At 41.3% G+C, this 18,110-nt stretch overlaps 2 protein-coding genes and 1 long non-coding RNA gene across 5 annotated transcripts in view; 2 read left to right on the top strand and 1 right to left on the bottom strand.

Moving 5' to 3' along the window:
• Positions 1-2,692, top strand: part of SMG7 (SMG7 nonsense mediated mRNA decay factor) — a 113,125-nt gene extending 110,433 nt beyond the window's left edge. For all 3 annotated transcript variants that reach the window (XM_072998125.2, XM_072998124.2, XM_020795109.3), the window contains one exon: positions 457-2,692. In XM_072998125.2, coding sequence (XP_072854226.2) covers positions 457-570 — 114 coding nt within the window. In that variant the 3' untranslated portion in view covers positions 571-2,692. The remainder of the gene's footprint in view (positions 1-456) is intronic.
• The window catches only part of LOC144588868 (uncharacterized), a 175,557-nt gene that overhangs the window by 148,214 nt on the left and 9,233 nt on the right, over positions 1-18,110 (top strand). The gene's annotated exons all lie outside the window — the stretch shown is intronic.
• Positions 4,680-18,110, bottom strand: part of NCF2 (neutrophil cytosolic factor 2) — a 30,946-nt gene continuing 17,515 nt past the window's right edge. The window contains 8 exon segments of the mRNA XM_078392348.1: positions 4,680-4,926; positions 10,312-10,474; positions 11,891-12,002; positions 12,097-12,239; positions 12,314-12,329; positions 14,093-14,172; positions 15,954-16,016; positions 17,476-17,617. Coding sequence (XP_078248474.1) covers positions 4,823-4,926; positions 10,312-10,474; positions 11,891-12,002; positions 12,097-12,239; positions 12,314-12,329; positions 14,093-14,172; positions 15,954-16,016; positions 17,476-17,617 — 823 coding nt within the window. The 3' untranslated portion in view covers positions 4,680-4,822.

Below are 18,110 nucleotides of genomic sequence, written 5' to 3'. Positions count from 1 at the left end.
ATGGTTTCCCCACTTCTATATAGTTCTTCTTAACAGTTGAAATGTTTCTCTTAAGGTTTAGTTATTGACCAAAAGCTATAAACTAAAATATCTTTCGCCCCATCCATCATTCAGTGTGCCCCACCCTGACCCAAGAATTTGGGGCCTTTAGGCTGGCGTAGGTTTCCTCCCTGTAGTATAAAGAAATTGTTATAAAGGGACAGGGTCTGACGAAAGTGTCTCATGTTTAAGCAGCAAGGATGGGTTGGAGAGGCTGTGACTATGTGTGAGAGAAAGTAGCTCAGGTGCTATGAAATGGCAGGAAATCAGTTGCCTTCTATTTACATTAAAATAGAAATGAGAGAGACAGATGTATGGGGCAAAAAGGCTGCTTGGGAATTTCTTAGGTATTCTGAGTCTGTGTTCTTTCACATTACTGACTTCTTTTGTTTGTTTGTTTGTTTGTTTTGTTACTAGTCTATCTGGTCCAGTTCCATGATGCACCCTGGACCTTCTGCCCTGGAGCAGCTGTTGATGCAGCAGAAGCAGAAGCAGCAACGTGGGCAAGGTGCCATGAATCCACCACACTGAGAATGAAAGAAGGTGGCAACCTTTGCAACCAAAAGCTCCATACATTATGGCATGTTGGGTTTGCAGGACTGTCCCACACAGTCCTGTGAGTGTGGCAGCCCTCTCTTCTGTTCCTTGCTGTCAGGAGGGCGTAAGTGCTCCACCAACCCACTGAGTGTGCACGAAAATGTCTGCAGTGCAATGGAAAACCAACACCAGGAACTCTCCCGTCCCTCCAGGGCCCTCTGGAGGGAGAGAGGGACTGCTGTTTGTCTCACGGTAACCTGATATCACCGCCTCTCACCTTCTCCATCGTGCATGTCCCCAGCCACGTGGGAAAATAAAAAGCTGAGAATGAAGAGCAGATGGGAGAAGCCACTGAGAACTTCTCGATCCTTCTCAATCTTGGGGAAACTAATAGGAATCTATTACGGATAGCTTTGCTGACTGAGAATATAGTTGAAATTTATTCCTCAACATCTAAATTTCTAATTATTACTCTCTCAGTAATGAGGTCACACTGAATTCTTCCATACACAGATGTTCTTTCTAGTCAGTGTGTAGCAAGCCCTCCAGTTACTGGTCCAGCCAGAGGTGGGTGGTGGTAGATTAGGTGGCGGGCTATTTTAAAAAAAAATTCTCCTGGGTTAGATGAGGTGTTTTCTTAAAGGAGAATCTGGCCCCTCCAGCACCACTTTCACCTGTTCCTCAGAGGCGATCTCGGTAGAAGCCGGGACACGGGAGAGATTCCAGTACTGAAGTGCAGTAGCCACTGCAGGGTCCCCATTAGGGCAAACAAGCCACTGCTGTGGGGTTTTAAGTTAAATGGTTCAGATTCCTGTACATTTTATGATAGCGTAGTGACCAGCCTCATGAAATGGCAAGCTGGTCTGTGCATTCACAGCCTGACTCTTTTATGTAGGTAGGTAGAAGCTTTCTGTGTCTTTTTTCCCCTCACCCCCTTTTCTTCCCTCCCCTCTCCTTGCTGGTTGCTAGTAGTTCTATTCTTCATATACAGCATCCCATAGAGTTCTAGTGGAATAATGAGGGGCAAAGGAAGTAGTCTGGACAGGATAATGTGTGCAGTCCCCCTCCCCAGTAGTAGGTGTACTCCCCCCGGCTCGCACACACTTGTAGTCGCCAAGTTCCAGTTCTGGAATGGGAGGTTCACGGCCACAGGGGACACATGATGACACGGAGCCCGCATGCAGAAGCCAATCGTTCCTCTTGCTCCCAGCAGAGTGCAGAATGGAGTCAAGGGTTCCTCTTTATATTTATTGAGCAGAAGGAAGATGGCAACTCTTCTCCTCACATAGGACAAAAGGACATGATTTCTTCTAGTTTCCCAGGGTAGCTATGGAAATAATCTCAATGTTATAAACTGCTGCAGTTGCAGGCGTGTGTGTGTGTGTGTGTCAGTTCAGGATCTGTCAGCTGGGAAATGGCTACAGAGAAAAGCACATCCAGGGTTCACACGTGACACTGGAGACGGGGAGCAGCCCCAAATAGACTTTATAAAGGGAAGATGTACACATAGTGATCTCTATAGAATAGGAATTGGACCCTGTATGCCTCCCCAAGCTAGCAGTGTCGCTGCTAAAACATGTTCCTCTTAAAATAAAATAAAATAAATAAAATAAAATAAAAAAGGAGTCTCGAAGATGAAGTTCCTGCCCTGGTTGTAATGTTAAGCTAAGACCCTCTGTGCTTCTTTGGTTCCCGGCCCCCACTTCCCTCCTGCCCCTTTCTCCTAGTTTGTGTATTTGAGCTGTGCACCCAAGCAGCTGCAACATTCCAGTGTTTGAAATGCCACTGATTCTTGCACCCCTAGACGACCTAACCAGGTTCACCATCTCACTCTCTCAGCAGGGCCAGAGTCCCAGCCCATAGGCTCCCATTTCTGCATGAGAAATCTGGTGTTTGGAATGTTTTTTTCTCCCTGAATTTTTGGGCAGGCTCTCCCCTTCCCTCCATACACTCCTTTCCCTTCTCTACTATGTCAGGAGCCTCAAGGGAATGGGAGCCCCCAGCAGAGAAAAATGGTTTGTGTCGTAAGCTTCTTTTGTGTTTTTGTCTGTCTGTGCGAGACCTGCAGCTGCTGAACTCAGCTTTGCCTTTAATTAAACCATGTTCTCTACAGCCAGCTTTGTGTAGTAGCATTTTCTTTAATCGTGGAGCTATACTTAAGGAAACTATGGATTTTGTTTCTTTTCACAAAAGGAGATCCAAAGTAATTCCTTTGTTGGAATTGACAGGTATAATTCATACAAGTAATGATGCAAACTGAATATACAAGTAACAACGAAACATGGTAGACTAGATTGTAGCTTCAGTGCCAAGCCATAACCACCTGCTGTGATTTTTTTTAATCATTTCAATTAAAGGTTATGATGGGAGAGTTCATGATCACAAAGAGAGGTATGCAGAGCACTAAGACATGGTCTGTGCTCTACATACCCCACCCAACACTCTGTTTTCTCTTCCCTTGACCTAGTGCTTTCCCCCCACACTTTTTTCCATCCTATTTTTTCGCAGTGCTCCATGCTCATTCTCAGTACTTGCATTCATGTAGAGAGTGAGTTCCGTATTTAGAGAACTGCGGATATTAAGCTCACAGTTACATTCATCCAAGTGTTAGTTTTAAAACCCAGCATTTTTCAGCCCGCATTGTTTGGGTTTGTGTCATGACATAATCACACACATCAATTTTTTTTTTTTGAAATATTTCTTATGGTACATGTTTATTATGGTGTGTTAAAATAGTTGATAATAGCCTGGTGGGCAGCAGAAGAACTACTTAGTTTGTATCCAACTGGAAAAGTTCGCATAATATGTTTGACATGCTCAACAGAAAAGTCACCAAATGCTTATGATCAGATGTTACTAAAAGCTAATAATCAGTGTTCCATTGGTTGCTTGTGGGGAGCCAGATTCAACCAGAGAATTTAAGTTAGGAAATCAGTAGCATTTGTGCAGAATTTCAGAGAAGTATCCATGTTAGTGTCTCAGCATATTGGCAAAAGGAAAAAAAAGAGCGGGGGGGGTGTGGAATGGCATTTTTATCTGTTATCTGTCTTCTCGCGTGATCATGGGGATATATGTTAATATAGAGAGTATGGTGCTTGCATTCCTTGTTTCTAAAGAAGTAGATTTTCATCCAGAAAAGCTTACATTGAAATGAAACACTTGATCTTCAAAGTGATACAGTATTTTGGCTCTTCCCCCTTTCTTTTGCCAGCATGTGCAAAATTTTGTTGTTCTTCACATTTCAGAGATCTTTTGGACTAACAAACTGATAAATATTGATAACTTCCATGGAATGCAGTCCAATTCCACCAATGGAGGAAGTAGGCTGCAGCCCAGAAAAGCTTATGCCAGATCAAACTCATTAATGCAAGAAGACTGGCCAGAATCCTTTTAGTGGTTGTTTCAGGTTTGTCTCAGTTCTTGTGGCTAATGGATTTTGTGCCTAGTCTGTATAACCAAGATTTGCCCTGGCACCTCATCACTCAGCTGCTGCAAATTGCAAAAACCTTCTGCAAACGCCAGTAGGATTCCAGCTACAGTTGTTTTCAAAAATAGCAGTTTATACAGTAATTAATGAAGCTGCATGTTTTGGGGTAGGAGGGAGAAGAAGCACGAGCTTTCAAAAGGTGGTTTTCATGTTTCTAAAACCCAGCAGAACAACTGAACTAGTTAATGGATTATCTTCACTTGCTGGAAACTGAAGTCTGTCTTACTTGCATTTTGCTGGTATTTTTAAGCAGTTCTTAGTTTGCAACCAAGAGGTCAAATTTGCACCTTTTAAAGCATCTTGGTGAATTTCCTGCTCCTTTTGGCCCATTTGCCCCTCTTCTATGGTTGTTGTGCAGTACATTTGGAGTTGTTCATATCAGAACAGATTGGGGAAGTCCAGGATGGCATCTTATTGATAACTGAAATGTATGTATACATTCTCTGGGCTGTCATATGATAAATCTGTGGAATGCTTCCTAAGTTCACATTTTCCCAAAGATAACAAAAAGAGATGCATAACTCTGCCACTACAGTTGAGTGGACACAAAAGGATTAGCTGAACAGTTATTGTATAAGATTGAGCTGGCTCATGTTGTAGCCAAGGAAATCCAGTGTGGATCTAATGAAAGCAGAATATCATGTCTCTAGAACACATCCCTGATGTTTCATTTAGCGGAAATAGACATTTGAGTGTAATGAACTGATTCTCTTGAAAAAAAGCATCAGCATCCCTTCAGTCGTTTGAGGCTTCATCTTGTTACACTTTGGGTTGAGGATCTTTGCTATTTTATTCTTCAACAAAAGCTTTGGGGAAAATGCCTACTTTCCCATTGCACTTGCCCTCCAACCATTCATCATTCACTAGAAGATAAAATAATATTAGCATCAATTTTAAATATCTGTTGATGGCGAGAATCAGTCAAAGATTGTGCTGTGGACTGTAAAATATTGCTAAGGAACAGTTGCAGCTGTAAGTGTAGTGTGATGTAATCAAGCAAGGGTCTCCTATGATTCGTCTTGCCACTGTTTGGAAGAAAAGATTTTGGGAAGTACCACTTCTTTTTTAAAAAATCCCATGCACTGTAAGTTCTGCTTACTGAAGTCCTTCCTGCTACACACATACTAAAGGTCAAAAGTAAAGAAGTGTGTTGGATCTTTGCACACCTGAAGAGGAATGGAGTGCAGCAAGTGGTGGTAAAGTTCCTTTTGGGAAAGACCAAACAACACTATTAACAGACTAACCATCTTTGTCCATTAACACTGTGGCAACTTCAGGGTTTGATACTGCGCTCTCAGTGCTGATTATTTCTAGGGAGGAAGTTACTGGCCCCTGAAGCTGTGCTGCTGAACATACTATAGTGGATTCAGTGGAGGTCACTTTGTCTCTTTCAGTGCCAATCCTATATACAAGGGGGGAAATGGGAGTTAAAATGATGTATTGGGGGGGTTCTGTTAAATGCAACCTAAGTACACCAGCAGCATTAATGGCAAGAAAGTTTCCAGAGAGGGAAAATGAGTGGGGATCCTTGGATTAAAAGTTATAAGGAGGGTGGAGAAGGATGTGAAGGGACAAATGTATGTAAACATAATGGAAAACATAGCCAGATGATCTTCTCTCCCCTGCACTTTGGGCTAAATCCATTTATTAGCTCCACTAGAATATCACCCTTGAATCAATGGGCCTTTGGTAAGTCATTCCTGTAAGTCCCATTGATCTACTGGGTTACCTGTACCTAGAACTAACAACTAGGTTTTCAAAGAGCTGCAGCGAGTGCCCTTGATCTGACCTGTCGCTCTAGCTTTTCTATGAGTGGGGAATATGATGGCATGCAAAGTTACCAAAGTGGAGAGGGAGATTCTTCCAGGGTCTTCTGCCAAAGAACAGCAGTGTACCTTCACTTGCTTCAAAGCTACGAAACTAAGCAAGTTTAGAGTTATGAAATTGAAGTAACAGGCATATCTTGACCTGGAACAGGAGGTGCACTGAATGATGAAATACTGAGTATGTTATGCCTCCAGCTGATAAGGATGTTTTGGCATGATCTCTGCACTGTATCTGAGATCCAGAAAGGTGGTACGTTCACGTAGGATGCGTTCCCCAAAAAGACACTTCTGCTTAGCCATTACCCTATGGTATGTTCATCCCCTTCTGCCTACCTAGGCCACCATTAAGAGCTATGCATTACTCTTAATGGTCCCTCAGCATTCTTGGCAGAATGATTATAAGGTACAAAAGCAGGACCTAAGAGTTTTTGTCAATATTTGGCAAAAGCTAAAATCTCTTTTTCCAAAGAAGGTGAACAAATACCTGGTAAGCCAATTGCTTACCGAGTCAATGATGGTTTACCAAACTGCAAAATGCAGCTGAATTGTGAAATATGCTGAAAATGTCAAGGTGACAAAGCTATCAAATCTCGAACAAAAATATTGGAAGTATTCAGTCATGTGAAAAAAAAGTATGCCCTCTTTGAATTCTGTGGTTTTACACATCAGGACATAATAAAAATCATCTGGTCCTTAGCAAGTCTGGAAATTAGGTAAACACAACCTCAGATGAACAACAACACATGACATACTACATTGTGTCATTTTTTATTTTACAAAAATAAAGCGAAAATGGAGAAGCCATGTGCGAAAAACTAACTACACTTTATGACTGAATAACTTGTAGAACCGTGTTAAGCAGCAATAACTTGAAGTATTCATTTTCTGTGTGACTTTTTCATTTTTGTGGAGGAATTTTGCTCACTCTTCTTTACAACATTACTTCATTGAGGTTCGCGGGCATTTGTTTATGCACAGCTCTTGCAAGGTCCTGCCACAGCATTTCAGTCTTACTGAGGTCTGGACTTTGAATTGGCCATTGCAACATCTTGATTCTTTTCTGTTTCAGCCATTCTGCTATAGATTTTCTGGTGTGCTTAAGATCCTTGTCCTGTTCCATGACCAATTTCAGCCAAACTTTAGCTGTTGGACAGATGGCCTCAGTTTTGATTCTAGAATACTTTGGTATACATAGGAGTTCATGGTCAACTCAATGACTGCAAGGTGCCCAGGTCCTGGGGCCGCAAAACAAACCCAAATCCTCTTCCCTCCACCACCATGCCTGGCAGTTGGTATGAAGTGTTTTTGCTGAAATGCTGTGTTTGGTTTTTGCCAAACATGGCATTTTGTGTTATGGCCAAGTTTCTCCACTTCAGTCTTGGCTGTTCAAAGGGCATTGTTCCAGAGGTCTCGTGGTTTGTCCATATGTAACTGCAAACCTAAGCCATGCTGCCATGCTCTTTTTAGAGAGAAGAGGCGCTCTCCTGGCAACTTTTCCAAACAAACCATGTGTCAAAGTATTGAGAATTTTATAGGCCTGAACAGGTCCAGACTGTAACAATAATGAACTGCCATGATGATCACCTGTGTAAGTGCTGAGTCACATTGACTAAGAAGAAGAAGAAGCAACATCTGTGGATGATGCAGCACCCATGTAAAGGAAGATGATGCAACACTTGAAGTGATTGGACAGAAGCATCAGTTCAACTGTATATAGTGGTGCCTCGCTTAGCGGTCGCTCCGCTGAGTGATAAAATCGCTTAGCGATGGGGTTTTGGCCATCGCCAGAGCGATCGCTTAGCAATGGCCCCTATGGGGAAAAATCGCTTTGCGATGATCGTGGGGAAGTGATCATGGCAAAGCGACCCTTTTTGCACAGCTGATCGGCGGTTCCAAAATGGCCACCGGAAAAACCAAATGGCTGCCTGCTGTTTTGCCTCGCTTTAGAGGCACCGAAAATGGCCACCCCTATGGAGGATCTTCGCATAAGGTCAGTTTTTAAGCCCATAGGAATGCATTAAACACGTTTTAATGCGTTTCTATGGGCTTTTTAAAAATCAACGTTTTTCCTGGAATGGATTAACGTCGCTAAGCGAGGCACCACTGTATAAGGGAACATTGTGAACGTGAATGTATCTCCTTCTCCTTCCTCTATGCTACTATCCTCTATGTACTTTGCCTCTATTTTTGCTGCCACGCCGAAGATCTGTTACTTTGTATATTTGTATATACAGTGGTGCCTCACTTAACGATGTTAATTGGTTCAAAAAAACACATCGCTATGGGAAAACATCGCTAAGCGAAACACCATTTCCCATAGAAATGCATTGAAAACCGGTTAATCCGTTCCAATGGGAACGGATTGCCGTCCTTAAGCGAAAATCCCCATAGGAAACATTGCTAAGTGATACAATGTTTCCCCCATTGGAATGCATTGAAGCCTATTCAATGCATTCCAATGGTTTTGCGATGTCCGTTTTTGCAATTTTAAGTGTGTCTTAAAAGATTCAGCTGTCAAACCTACAGTTCAATGCATCCCAATGGGGGAGAATAAAATTCACCAAAAATTAACGAAGAGTCAGATCAAAGCCAAATTAAGTTTGCAAAGGTTTCAGAAGGTGCACTAACAATCCCAAGCATTTAAACCCGTTTTTGAACCTTTTAAGACACTTTAAAAATAGCGAAAACAGAACATCGCTAAGCGAAACAGGGGACCTAAAACTGTCATCGCTAAGCGAGGCAAGGTCCCGAACATTGCTATGCGAAATGTCCCCATAGGGAACATTGCTAAACGGAGCGCAAAATCGCTCCAAAAACCTCATCACTAAGCGAATACATCGTTAAATGAGGCAATCGCTAAGCGAGGCACCACTGTATTTTTGTTAATACACGTGTCTTGTAGAAGAAGAGAGTGTGTGTTTTTTTCCTTCAATCAGAGTACTCTGCACATCAAACAGCAAGAAGCTGACACCATGATTGTTCAGTCTTTTTCTAATTGTACTGTCATGAACTTTAACATTTACCATGCTAACTGAGGCCTGTAGAATCTAAGAAGTAACACTTTGGAATTTTGAAATTTCTCTGAGCATTACACTGTCTGACCTTGGGGTGAATTTGCTTGGAGGGCCACTCCTAGGAAGACTGGCAAGTGTCTCTACTTGTGAATAATCTTCTCATTGTGGAATGAAGGACTTAACATTGTTTGGAAATAGCCTTAAAGAAATAAGTTATTACCCTTCCCAGATTGATGGGCAGCAACAATTGCTTCTCTGCTATCACTGCTGATGTGTTTCCTCCTCGGCATTGTGTTAACACACACCTGAATGCTCCAGACCAGCGAACTGCTAAAACTTTGGCTTTTATAGAGGTGGTCACACTTCCTGATGATCAATTTATTCAAGGGTATTTGGTTAGGATCAGAGGGCTGTTACTTAGCCTCTTAATTCCTATGGAATCAGTAAAGGTGTACTTAGTTTTTCACACATGGGTTCTCCATTTAGGTTTTATTTTTGTAAAATAAATCATGACACAGTGCAATATGTCATGTGTTGTTGTTCATCTGAGGTTGTATTTACCTACTTTTCAGACCTGTTAGGGACCGGATGATTTTTATTACGTCCTGATGTATAAACAGCATTCAAAGAGGGGATACTTTCCTTTTCCCATGACTGTAGATGATAGTTGTTGGGTTCCAAAAAGTTCAAGTATGATTTCTGAACAGATTGTTACTGCTCTCAGCCATGCGCACTGTGTCTAAGGATGCCAGCCCAGATATCCTGCCAATTTCCTTTAAAAGTTCTTGAGGCAGAATCTCCAGTTAGCCATCTGGCACTTCTTGTATCTAGTTCCAAGGGGGTGGGATGTGAGAAGGAAATGGAACCCGGAAGGTCATGAAATATATTGGAGCTGCAAAAGGTCCTTGTGGCAGGCAGCTTCATGGCAATCACAATTCAGGTTGAGTATGAGGGGGGTGGATGAGAGATGGGTAGGTGAGGAACAACCATAGGAAGGAGCGCCGGTATTGCTTTCTAAACAAGGGGTGTTCTGCCTTTTTTTTTTTTTTTGAAAGAAACAAACTTGCTCCTTTAGAAAAAAATGTGGTTGATATGAATCATGAGCATCAAGTACATGGTTAATACACTGAGCTAAACGGAATGACTCTTGAGGCAATTGGAGTTTTAGTTGTAGATTTCCTGCTTCAAGAGGGGGGTTGGACTCAGTGCCTCTCAGGGTCCCTTCTTGCTCTACAGTTCTATGATTCTATGAATGCTGGATTAGTCTTTGCCACTGAAGTCAGTTTAAATATTCCATCTCCTATTAGGTAAATCTATTCAGGTAACCTAATTCTTAATAAGGATCATAAGGTGCATGACAGTCTCCCATGTGTGGTTAATAAACCTCTGTGGTTGTGGATTAACTTACCTTTAGCCAGAACAAGTATTGTGTCTCCCTTTTGGAACTCCAGGTCTTCTGGTTGGGCAGCTTCATAAGTATACAGTGCTACAACCTCATTTGCTTCTCTCTCTTTTGCTCTCTTCTGCGTATTCTCCATACCATTTTCAGTGTTTAGATCATCTTCACCCGCCTGATGTAAAAAACAGCCAGCTTAGATATATTAGCAGAAGTGGTAGAAAATAGAAGTATGTGTTACCTCTATATTCAGAAGATTTTTTTTTTTTAAAAAAAATCTCAACTAGTTCTACAGATGCCCAAATCTGAAACTCTTTGGAGTCATTAACCAGTCCAGGACTTTTTCGTTAAGGGGTTCAAGATCCTTCTTAATGCTTCCTTTTGAGTTTTCCATGAGTGTCCTGGTTGTTGCTGGAGTTCAACAGATTTTGAAACATGATAACTAAGAATGTGTTCACCAGAATTAAAAACTGGAGCCATGCATTATTCTTAAAACAATTTATTAAAAAGGTTTAAAAGAAATGAGGGGAATATCTACTTCCTAAAAGTGACACCTACCAACTGGGTCTCTGCATGACTCTCAGCTTGTAGAAAATTTTGCATTTTTGTATTGGGAGTGATTGAAATATTTTATTGCATGATTTGATTGAGTTATCAACCCATTGTTTTGGCAAATGTAAGAAGGGCTGAAGCTGGATACCATGCAGTGACTTAGCAGGTACCTCAGTGGGTGAGAGGATACTAGGATCATTTAATGTCTTCCTCTTAGCAACTTGTAAATAAACTGGAGTGCCTATTACTACCGAACTCGTGTTTTAAAGTTATGGAATAACCAGTCCTAAGATTGCAAATGAAAAAAATTAAACAACTTAAACCTGAAGTGCAAAGAGTAAGCCCATTTCTAAATAATTTATAGCCATTTCACATATGTACCACTATGGTGGTCACAAATATGAATTTCAAAGAAGCTGAAAACAGAGAATGACAACAATTTGTGAATGTTAACTATCATATGGTCACAACTTCAAAACTAAATACTCATAGTTTAATACTTAATTAGAAGTGAGTTAATTTATTCAGTCACTATTATGCTAATTTTTAAAATTGTTTACCATTTTGTTGACATCACAGTTGGTGAGGAAAACAATGAAGGGAGGGAGTAGGTTTACTGAGCAACTGAATAGAAATACTGCCTGCACATGTCCTGCATACCTGCAAATAAAATGGTTTATAGCAGTTGCTTTGAGTGGAACTGCATGAAACATTTTGAATGGTTTGGGTTACATGTGGTGCTTTCCAGAGCTTGGAGGTGACACAGGTCCCCTGAGAAATTGCTCTGTTTGCTAAGTTGGGCACAGTGAAGCTGCCTTTCAGAAATAAATCAAGTAGATTTTCTTAAAATATGTTGAATAATGGGTTCTAGTTGTTTTGCAGAGGCATTTTAGTGGAATTTTTCAAGTTTAAGACAGTGTTTTCAAAAAGGAATAGAAATGTAATGAAAAGCAACACGCTTCATTGAAGAAGGAACTCCCCAACCGTTGGCACTTCCTGCAAAAGACACCTCCTCCTCATGTGCTCTATTCTTACCCACCTGCTGGCTGCTACACCATAGTGTCAAAGAAAGGTTCTTTGCATGATTCCACAAGGTCTTCATGTTGTTCTCATTCAAAAGCACAAGCTCTTTGCCGTCTATGGGCCGGTAGCTAAACATCACAGAGAGAACAACTGGTGAGACCAAAAGCAATCCTGTTTCTTCAGCAAGGATGAAGTGGAGAGCTGTTGTGTTGCATTTCTTACCTCAGGCTGGTGTGCTGTGGGGAGAGCTCCAGCTTCTTACACACTTTGTCAAGCAGACTGTGGTATGATAGCTCAGGGCTTGCTTGCAGGGCTATAGTATATTTATAATGCACTTTGATTATATATGGAGTAGGAGTGGCAAACTGCAAAGATGGAAAAGAGCAATGAAGGTTTCCAAACCCATCTACATTCTGGATGACTGTTTAGATGGGAGGGCACATGGGACTTCTTGCCTGCACACTAAAGCATATGGAAAGAAACACTTGCAAACATGCACCCGTACTTCACATGATAGATCTTATCACAGTGTTTTGAAGTATCTTGGAGTGTGATAAGTCTTCATTGTTTAAAAAAGAATGTTAGCACTATGTCGTTGGGATGCTGTCAAGGGAAATTCAGTGCTTAGTTTCTAAAGGAGAGGGTGCTGGAACATCTGTGTTGACTTTTGCCATGTTTTCCGGAATGGAAGTCTTGTCTTTCAGTCTACAATACTATTCTTTATACTTTCTGAGACTTTTTTTATTTACTTGCCACATTTATATGCTGCCTAATTAGTCTTCTTTTATTGTGTGTCCATGTGGATGTATTAGCTTTCGATATGCTTTGTCAACAAAGCAGTAATGTGCCAATGCAAACTCCCTCGAAGTTTAAATTAACCTTCTAAGCAAAATTGTTATTTAGAATTTGAAACATCAAAAGCTGAAGTTCGGATCTGAAGATCTTCCTCCAATCACAGTAAACATGTCAGAACCTTTCCCTGAAAAATTGGTTTGCTTCCATTGTGGTGTAGTAAAACGCATGCAACCATCACTGAAAGGTAAAGCCTGAATATTTTAAGCAGGAGCAGGGTTCTGCCTCACAGAACTACTGTAGTGGTGGTTAGGAATAAGATAGCTGACTGTAATTACAGGATCTAGGCCTCCGTTGTGTGTTATGCTAAGATAAGAAGCAGTGGAAGCTTGAAAGCACCACGGGATCTTCATTTACAACAGCATGCACTATACAAATTATTATCTGATTTCTCTTGTCTCTCCAACAACTCAACTGTTCAAGGGGGTCACTTACCTCTGGGGTTCTCTGACCTACAAAAAGAAGTAGAAGAATTAAACAAAACAGGAGAATTTTTTAAAAAAAAAAACATATAAACAGATGCTGAAAGTATATGCTTTGGCTCAGTAAAGCAGTCATGACTTTGCAATTATATCTGTACTAGAATAAGAAGAGTCCTGCAATGGGTGAATCAATTGTAACCCATTGGACTGCAGATTGGGGAGAAAATATGTTTTATGAGTGAACCCTTCATTAAAGCAAACAAAGCATAACATTGGGCTACCAAGTATTCCTGATGTGTTAATTTCCTGCCTAAAGAGGGGGGAAATGGTGTTCAAATTTGGGGAAAGCTTTCAGAGTGGTAAGAGAGTTCTTGTTGGACTCTCTTGAAGAAAACATTGAAAAGCATTAGACATGACCCACTTCCCTAATGTGCAGTCAGAGTCTCTGCCACTCCATTCTATTGTGGGTACAAGATCCAGATGGATTATTTTAAAGGGTTCCCAATTAAAAGCACAACAGTAAGAATCTGGAGGAAACTAACTGGCAGGTGTATCTTGAGTCCTCTTGAGTGTAAGCTCCATAGGATTCGGTGGGCTTACTGCCCTGCAGATGACTTTTAGCTTCATGCACAATCTCTTTTGGCGCAACAGATGACTGGAAATAGTAATCTCATTAGCTAATTAAGGCAGCAATTGGATCCTTGCTTACCTGGAAGCAAAAGCAACTAAATTTAATGGGGCTTTCATCCGTCTAATGTAGATTTAACTATTTTGCAATTACTAGTTTCAAAATTAGAAGCCAACTTTTAATGAAAGCACATTCTTACCCGTCACTATCCCACAATTCTCCTCAGAATAATTTCCCATTCCGTAACTTGTGGAAAGTCGGTGTTCTACTTGCACCACCTCCTGAAAAGGATTCACTGTATAATTAATTCCCTTACTGACCTGGGGGACGTTTCGCAGGGCGCTCTGGAGCAGCAATGCGAGGTGGATCAGGGATGTCCAAGTTGGCACTGTTTTCCTTCAGTGTAAAAGGGAAATGATATGGCATGTCTGTGAGCAGCACTTGTACTGGCTGTAATGTTAATCCCAGAATTTAAAGGGTGAATGAACAATATTAAGTGTTCTGGTTAAGGGAGCGGAAGAAAGATACAGATCAGCAGCACAGCTTAATCCCTTTCTTAGTTTCAGGCTTTAAGGGCAACATTCTCCTAGCTGGCACCTCTCAAATTGGTGGAACTACAAATCCTGACATCCCCAACATCCCCAACCTGACATCCCCAATCAGACCAGATAGGCAGGATATAAATAAAATAAAATTAAAAAAACAACAGCAATTGAATTGTGGGATCTGAAGTTCAGCACATCTTAAAAGTGCCATGTTTGGGAAGCCAACTTTTAAAAAGCATATCTAAGTAAGTAAGTAAGTATCAACCACAATAACATGTCATATTTAAAATAACCAATAATGTGATGTTTAACTTAATGGCTAGAATCTTGTTTGCATGTAAGGTCAACCATGGAACCATTTCTGCCCCTTCAGCAGGCTCTCCTTCATGCAAATAGAGAGCATGTTGGGGGAACCACTAAGTTTTCTTTCAGGCTTGTAAAAGGAATAGGATTTTGGCCAGTGAGTTAAAAACCTTACCCAGCAGTGTTTATCTAAACCAGTGGTTCTTAACCTTTGTTACTTGGATGCTTTTGAACTGCAACTCCCAGAAACCCCAGTCAGGACAGCTGGTGATGAAGGCTTCTGGGAGTTGCAGTTCAAAACTCCTGAGTAACCCAAGGTTAAGAACCAGTGATCTAAACTAAATTAGGTTTTTAGGTCATTTTAAATAATATACTGCTAACTTAGGTGTTTTAGAATAATGTTCCAAGCTCTGGAAAGAGGCTGCACGAAACAGGTAAAAAAAGGTAAAGGTTTCCCTTGACATTTTTAGTCCAGTTGTGTCCAACTCTAGGGGGCGGTGCTCATCCCATTTTCAAGCCGTAGAGCCAGCGTTTGTCCGAAGACAGTTTCTGTTGTCACGTGGCCAGCGTGACTAGGGAACTCCGTTTTACCTTCCCACTGAAGTGGTCCCTATTGATCTACTCGCATTTGCATGCTTTCGAACTGCTAGGTTGGCAGGAGCTGGGACAAGCAACGGGAGCTCACTCCGACTCGTGGTTTCGATCTTACAACTGCTTGGTCTTCTGACCCTGCAGCACGGAGCCTTCTGTGGTTTAGCCCACAGCGCCACCACAGGTAAGGTGGTCCTTTTTGCTGGAAATGAGAGAGCCATCAAGATTAACTGCCACACAGGCAGAAAGTGTCCTGCTTCAAGATACCATCCTCTCTGCATATTGTGAAGCCTTGAGTAATCTAAGATGTCACATATCAATAATTTAGTGACCAACCAATCAGTTTATATTGGATGTTGCCTATTCAGCACTGGGAAGAAGAGTTACAGTGTTAATCTAAAAGCAAGGTCAGGTGATATCTTTATTAGCCCCCTCACACACACACACACACGTGTGCATGCGTGCGTTAGACCATCTATAGTCCTCCCCATCTCTCTCTGGCTGCTTTTTGAATAAGGTACTATTTTCTAGTCTTACTTTTTAAAAAGCTGATACACAAAAATAGCTTAGTTACTTCAGTGAATTGTCTGAGAACAAAATGATGCATGTGTCACACCATAATAATTTTAGCAGATAGGTAAATAATCTTAGAAGTTAAACTGGCATAGTGGGTCTGATTTTAGCAAGCCGATGTATGCTTACATTTAGTTCTTGTTTAAGTATGCAACTTTATCTTACCAAGGGTGAGTTTTGGTTTGTCATTTGCATTGGTTCTAGATAGTTGCAAGGTACAATGCCTTCCTGTACAAAAAATCAAAAGCAACTGTTAGGAGAGTGGACAGTATCAGAGGTCTTCATGGACACTGAAAAGCGTTCTCTTCCCATGAGTGGATAGAAGAGTGTTCCTCCACTCCTTCCTCCTCATCAATCCAATTTTCTAAAATGTCAGTATTTTGACTATACTTTGTCAGAACAATGGAAATTCTTTTTCATAAAACCCTGCCTAGGTAATGATGAAGTGGTCTGGCATCTCCACTTCCTTCACTAAAAGTAACTTTGAATTCTGAGCATCTTCTCTCTCTCTCTCTCTCTCTCTTTGGTGAGGAGGAGAAAGCAAGGAAGAATGATGTGTCCTTTATTATTTCTACAGAGGAGAACAGCTGCTTCCTGCTGATACAATAGAGAAGCCACATGGGAACAGGCAGCATTGTCCCCTCAGTACATCTCTGTCAGTCTTAAAATTTTAGCCCAAGAAGGTCTCCATTGTAAGGGATTCAGGAACACAGATATTGTACAATCATCCCATGAGTGATTCTACTATTTTGGATGAGTTAAATCATGGCTGGACTCCAGACAGGAGACTCTAGAATCTTAGTCTGTGTGAAGTCAATCAGAAAGAACGACTGAAAAACAAAACAAGAATTAATTTATATGGTGCAACATCAAGTCAGTTGTTATGACAACCCTTTCCAGAGTTTTCTGGGAAGTACTCAGAAGTGGTTTACCATCTCTCTCCCCCCCCCCCCCCCCCCACTTTTCTGGGGGCACGCTAGAACTGTGCAGCTTACCGAAAGTTACATAGACTGACTCTTCTCCCTGAAGAGACAGTAAGGAACAGAACTCTTGACCTCTGACTTTACAGACAGATACCTAATTAACTTAAAAACAAGCCCTGTGGTACCGCCTGCTCCTTTTTAGGTCACATTTACCCTACTGATGGGGCAATAAGTTGATGGAGTCATAGTGAGGGGGAGGAATGCACATGAATGTGATGGGTGTTGGAGTAAGTTCAGCCACCTTATATTTAATAGAGATGGGGGACCAGATGGGTTAGGACCATTTTGTCCTCTTGTTTTTCTATAAGTGTCCACTTGCAGGTTGTTTCCTTTTGGTGACTATCTCCTAAAATCACTGCCACCTTCCTGAAGGGAAATATTTGTTCTTTGTTCTCATTCTTCTTCAATAGATGGCCAATTGGGAGGGTTCTCTCGTTGCTGGCCTACAGCACACTGGCGTACATAGAAGCCAGCTGGGGGCTGACTCTCCTGAACTCCATCCTAGCTTTCATCCTGTTATTATCCTAACTAGACTTCTTGGCCCAAATGTCATTTTCTAGTCCCAATTGTCTGAAAAATAAATTAGGTGCAGAAGGGTCATATCTCATTGCCTCCTGTTCCTTTACAGCACCAGAATTGAGGTCACGAATTACAGCTCGATAGCCCATTGCCACAGAGAGTTATCTTCAGCTCTTTTGTAATACCTTTCCATTGAATACAACAGTCGCCCAGTTGTCTTTCTCTTTCTTCAAGACAAAAACAATGTTTCCAGGAAGGACTTGAAGCTCATCCTCTGTCTCTGGTATAAACTCATACAAAACTCTGTGAGGTTGTCCCTGTAGGGTCCTGCATAGGGAGAGCAACTTACAATTTAGTCAGTCCAATAATAAATTAAGCAAATAAAAATGATTGTTTCACTCCACAATCCAGGTTCCTGAGAAAAATATGGTAAATTTGCAAAAACAATTGGTCCCAGGTGCTGGACATGTGGTGAAGTTGCCTGATGATGGCTTTATATTATACAACCCTGAGCATGTTTGGAAAATAACACAGTCTTCTAATACCTTGGAAGAAGATGGAGACATCATTTCATGCTCAACTCTCAAGCACTTCATTTTGCATTTCTCTGATATGTTTCATATACAGTACCTGAACATTTGAAATACCACCCCTCGTCTCTGAGAAAACAATAATCTTATTCTGATAGTTCCAGTGGAGACTCTTGTGTAAGTGGGGCACTGTCATCACTCAAATCCAAACTATCCCCATGGACACGTACTAGAAGCAGTGAGTGAGTGAGTGAGTGAGTGAGTGAGTGAGTGAGTGAGTGAGTGAGTGA

This window comes from Pogona vitticeps, chromosome 4 (assembly GCF_051106095.1).
Source record: "Pogona vitticeps strain Pit_001003342236 chromosome 4, PviZW2.1, whole genome shotgun sequence".
In the NCBI taxonomy this organism is placed as follows: domain Eukaryota; kingdom Metazoa; phylum Chordata; class Lepidosauria; order Squamata; family Agamidae; genus Pogona; species Pogona vitticeps.
Note: the sequence above shows the minus strand (reverse complement) of the source record. Positions and strands in the feature narration are given on the sequence as shown.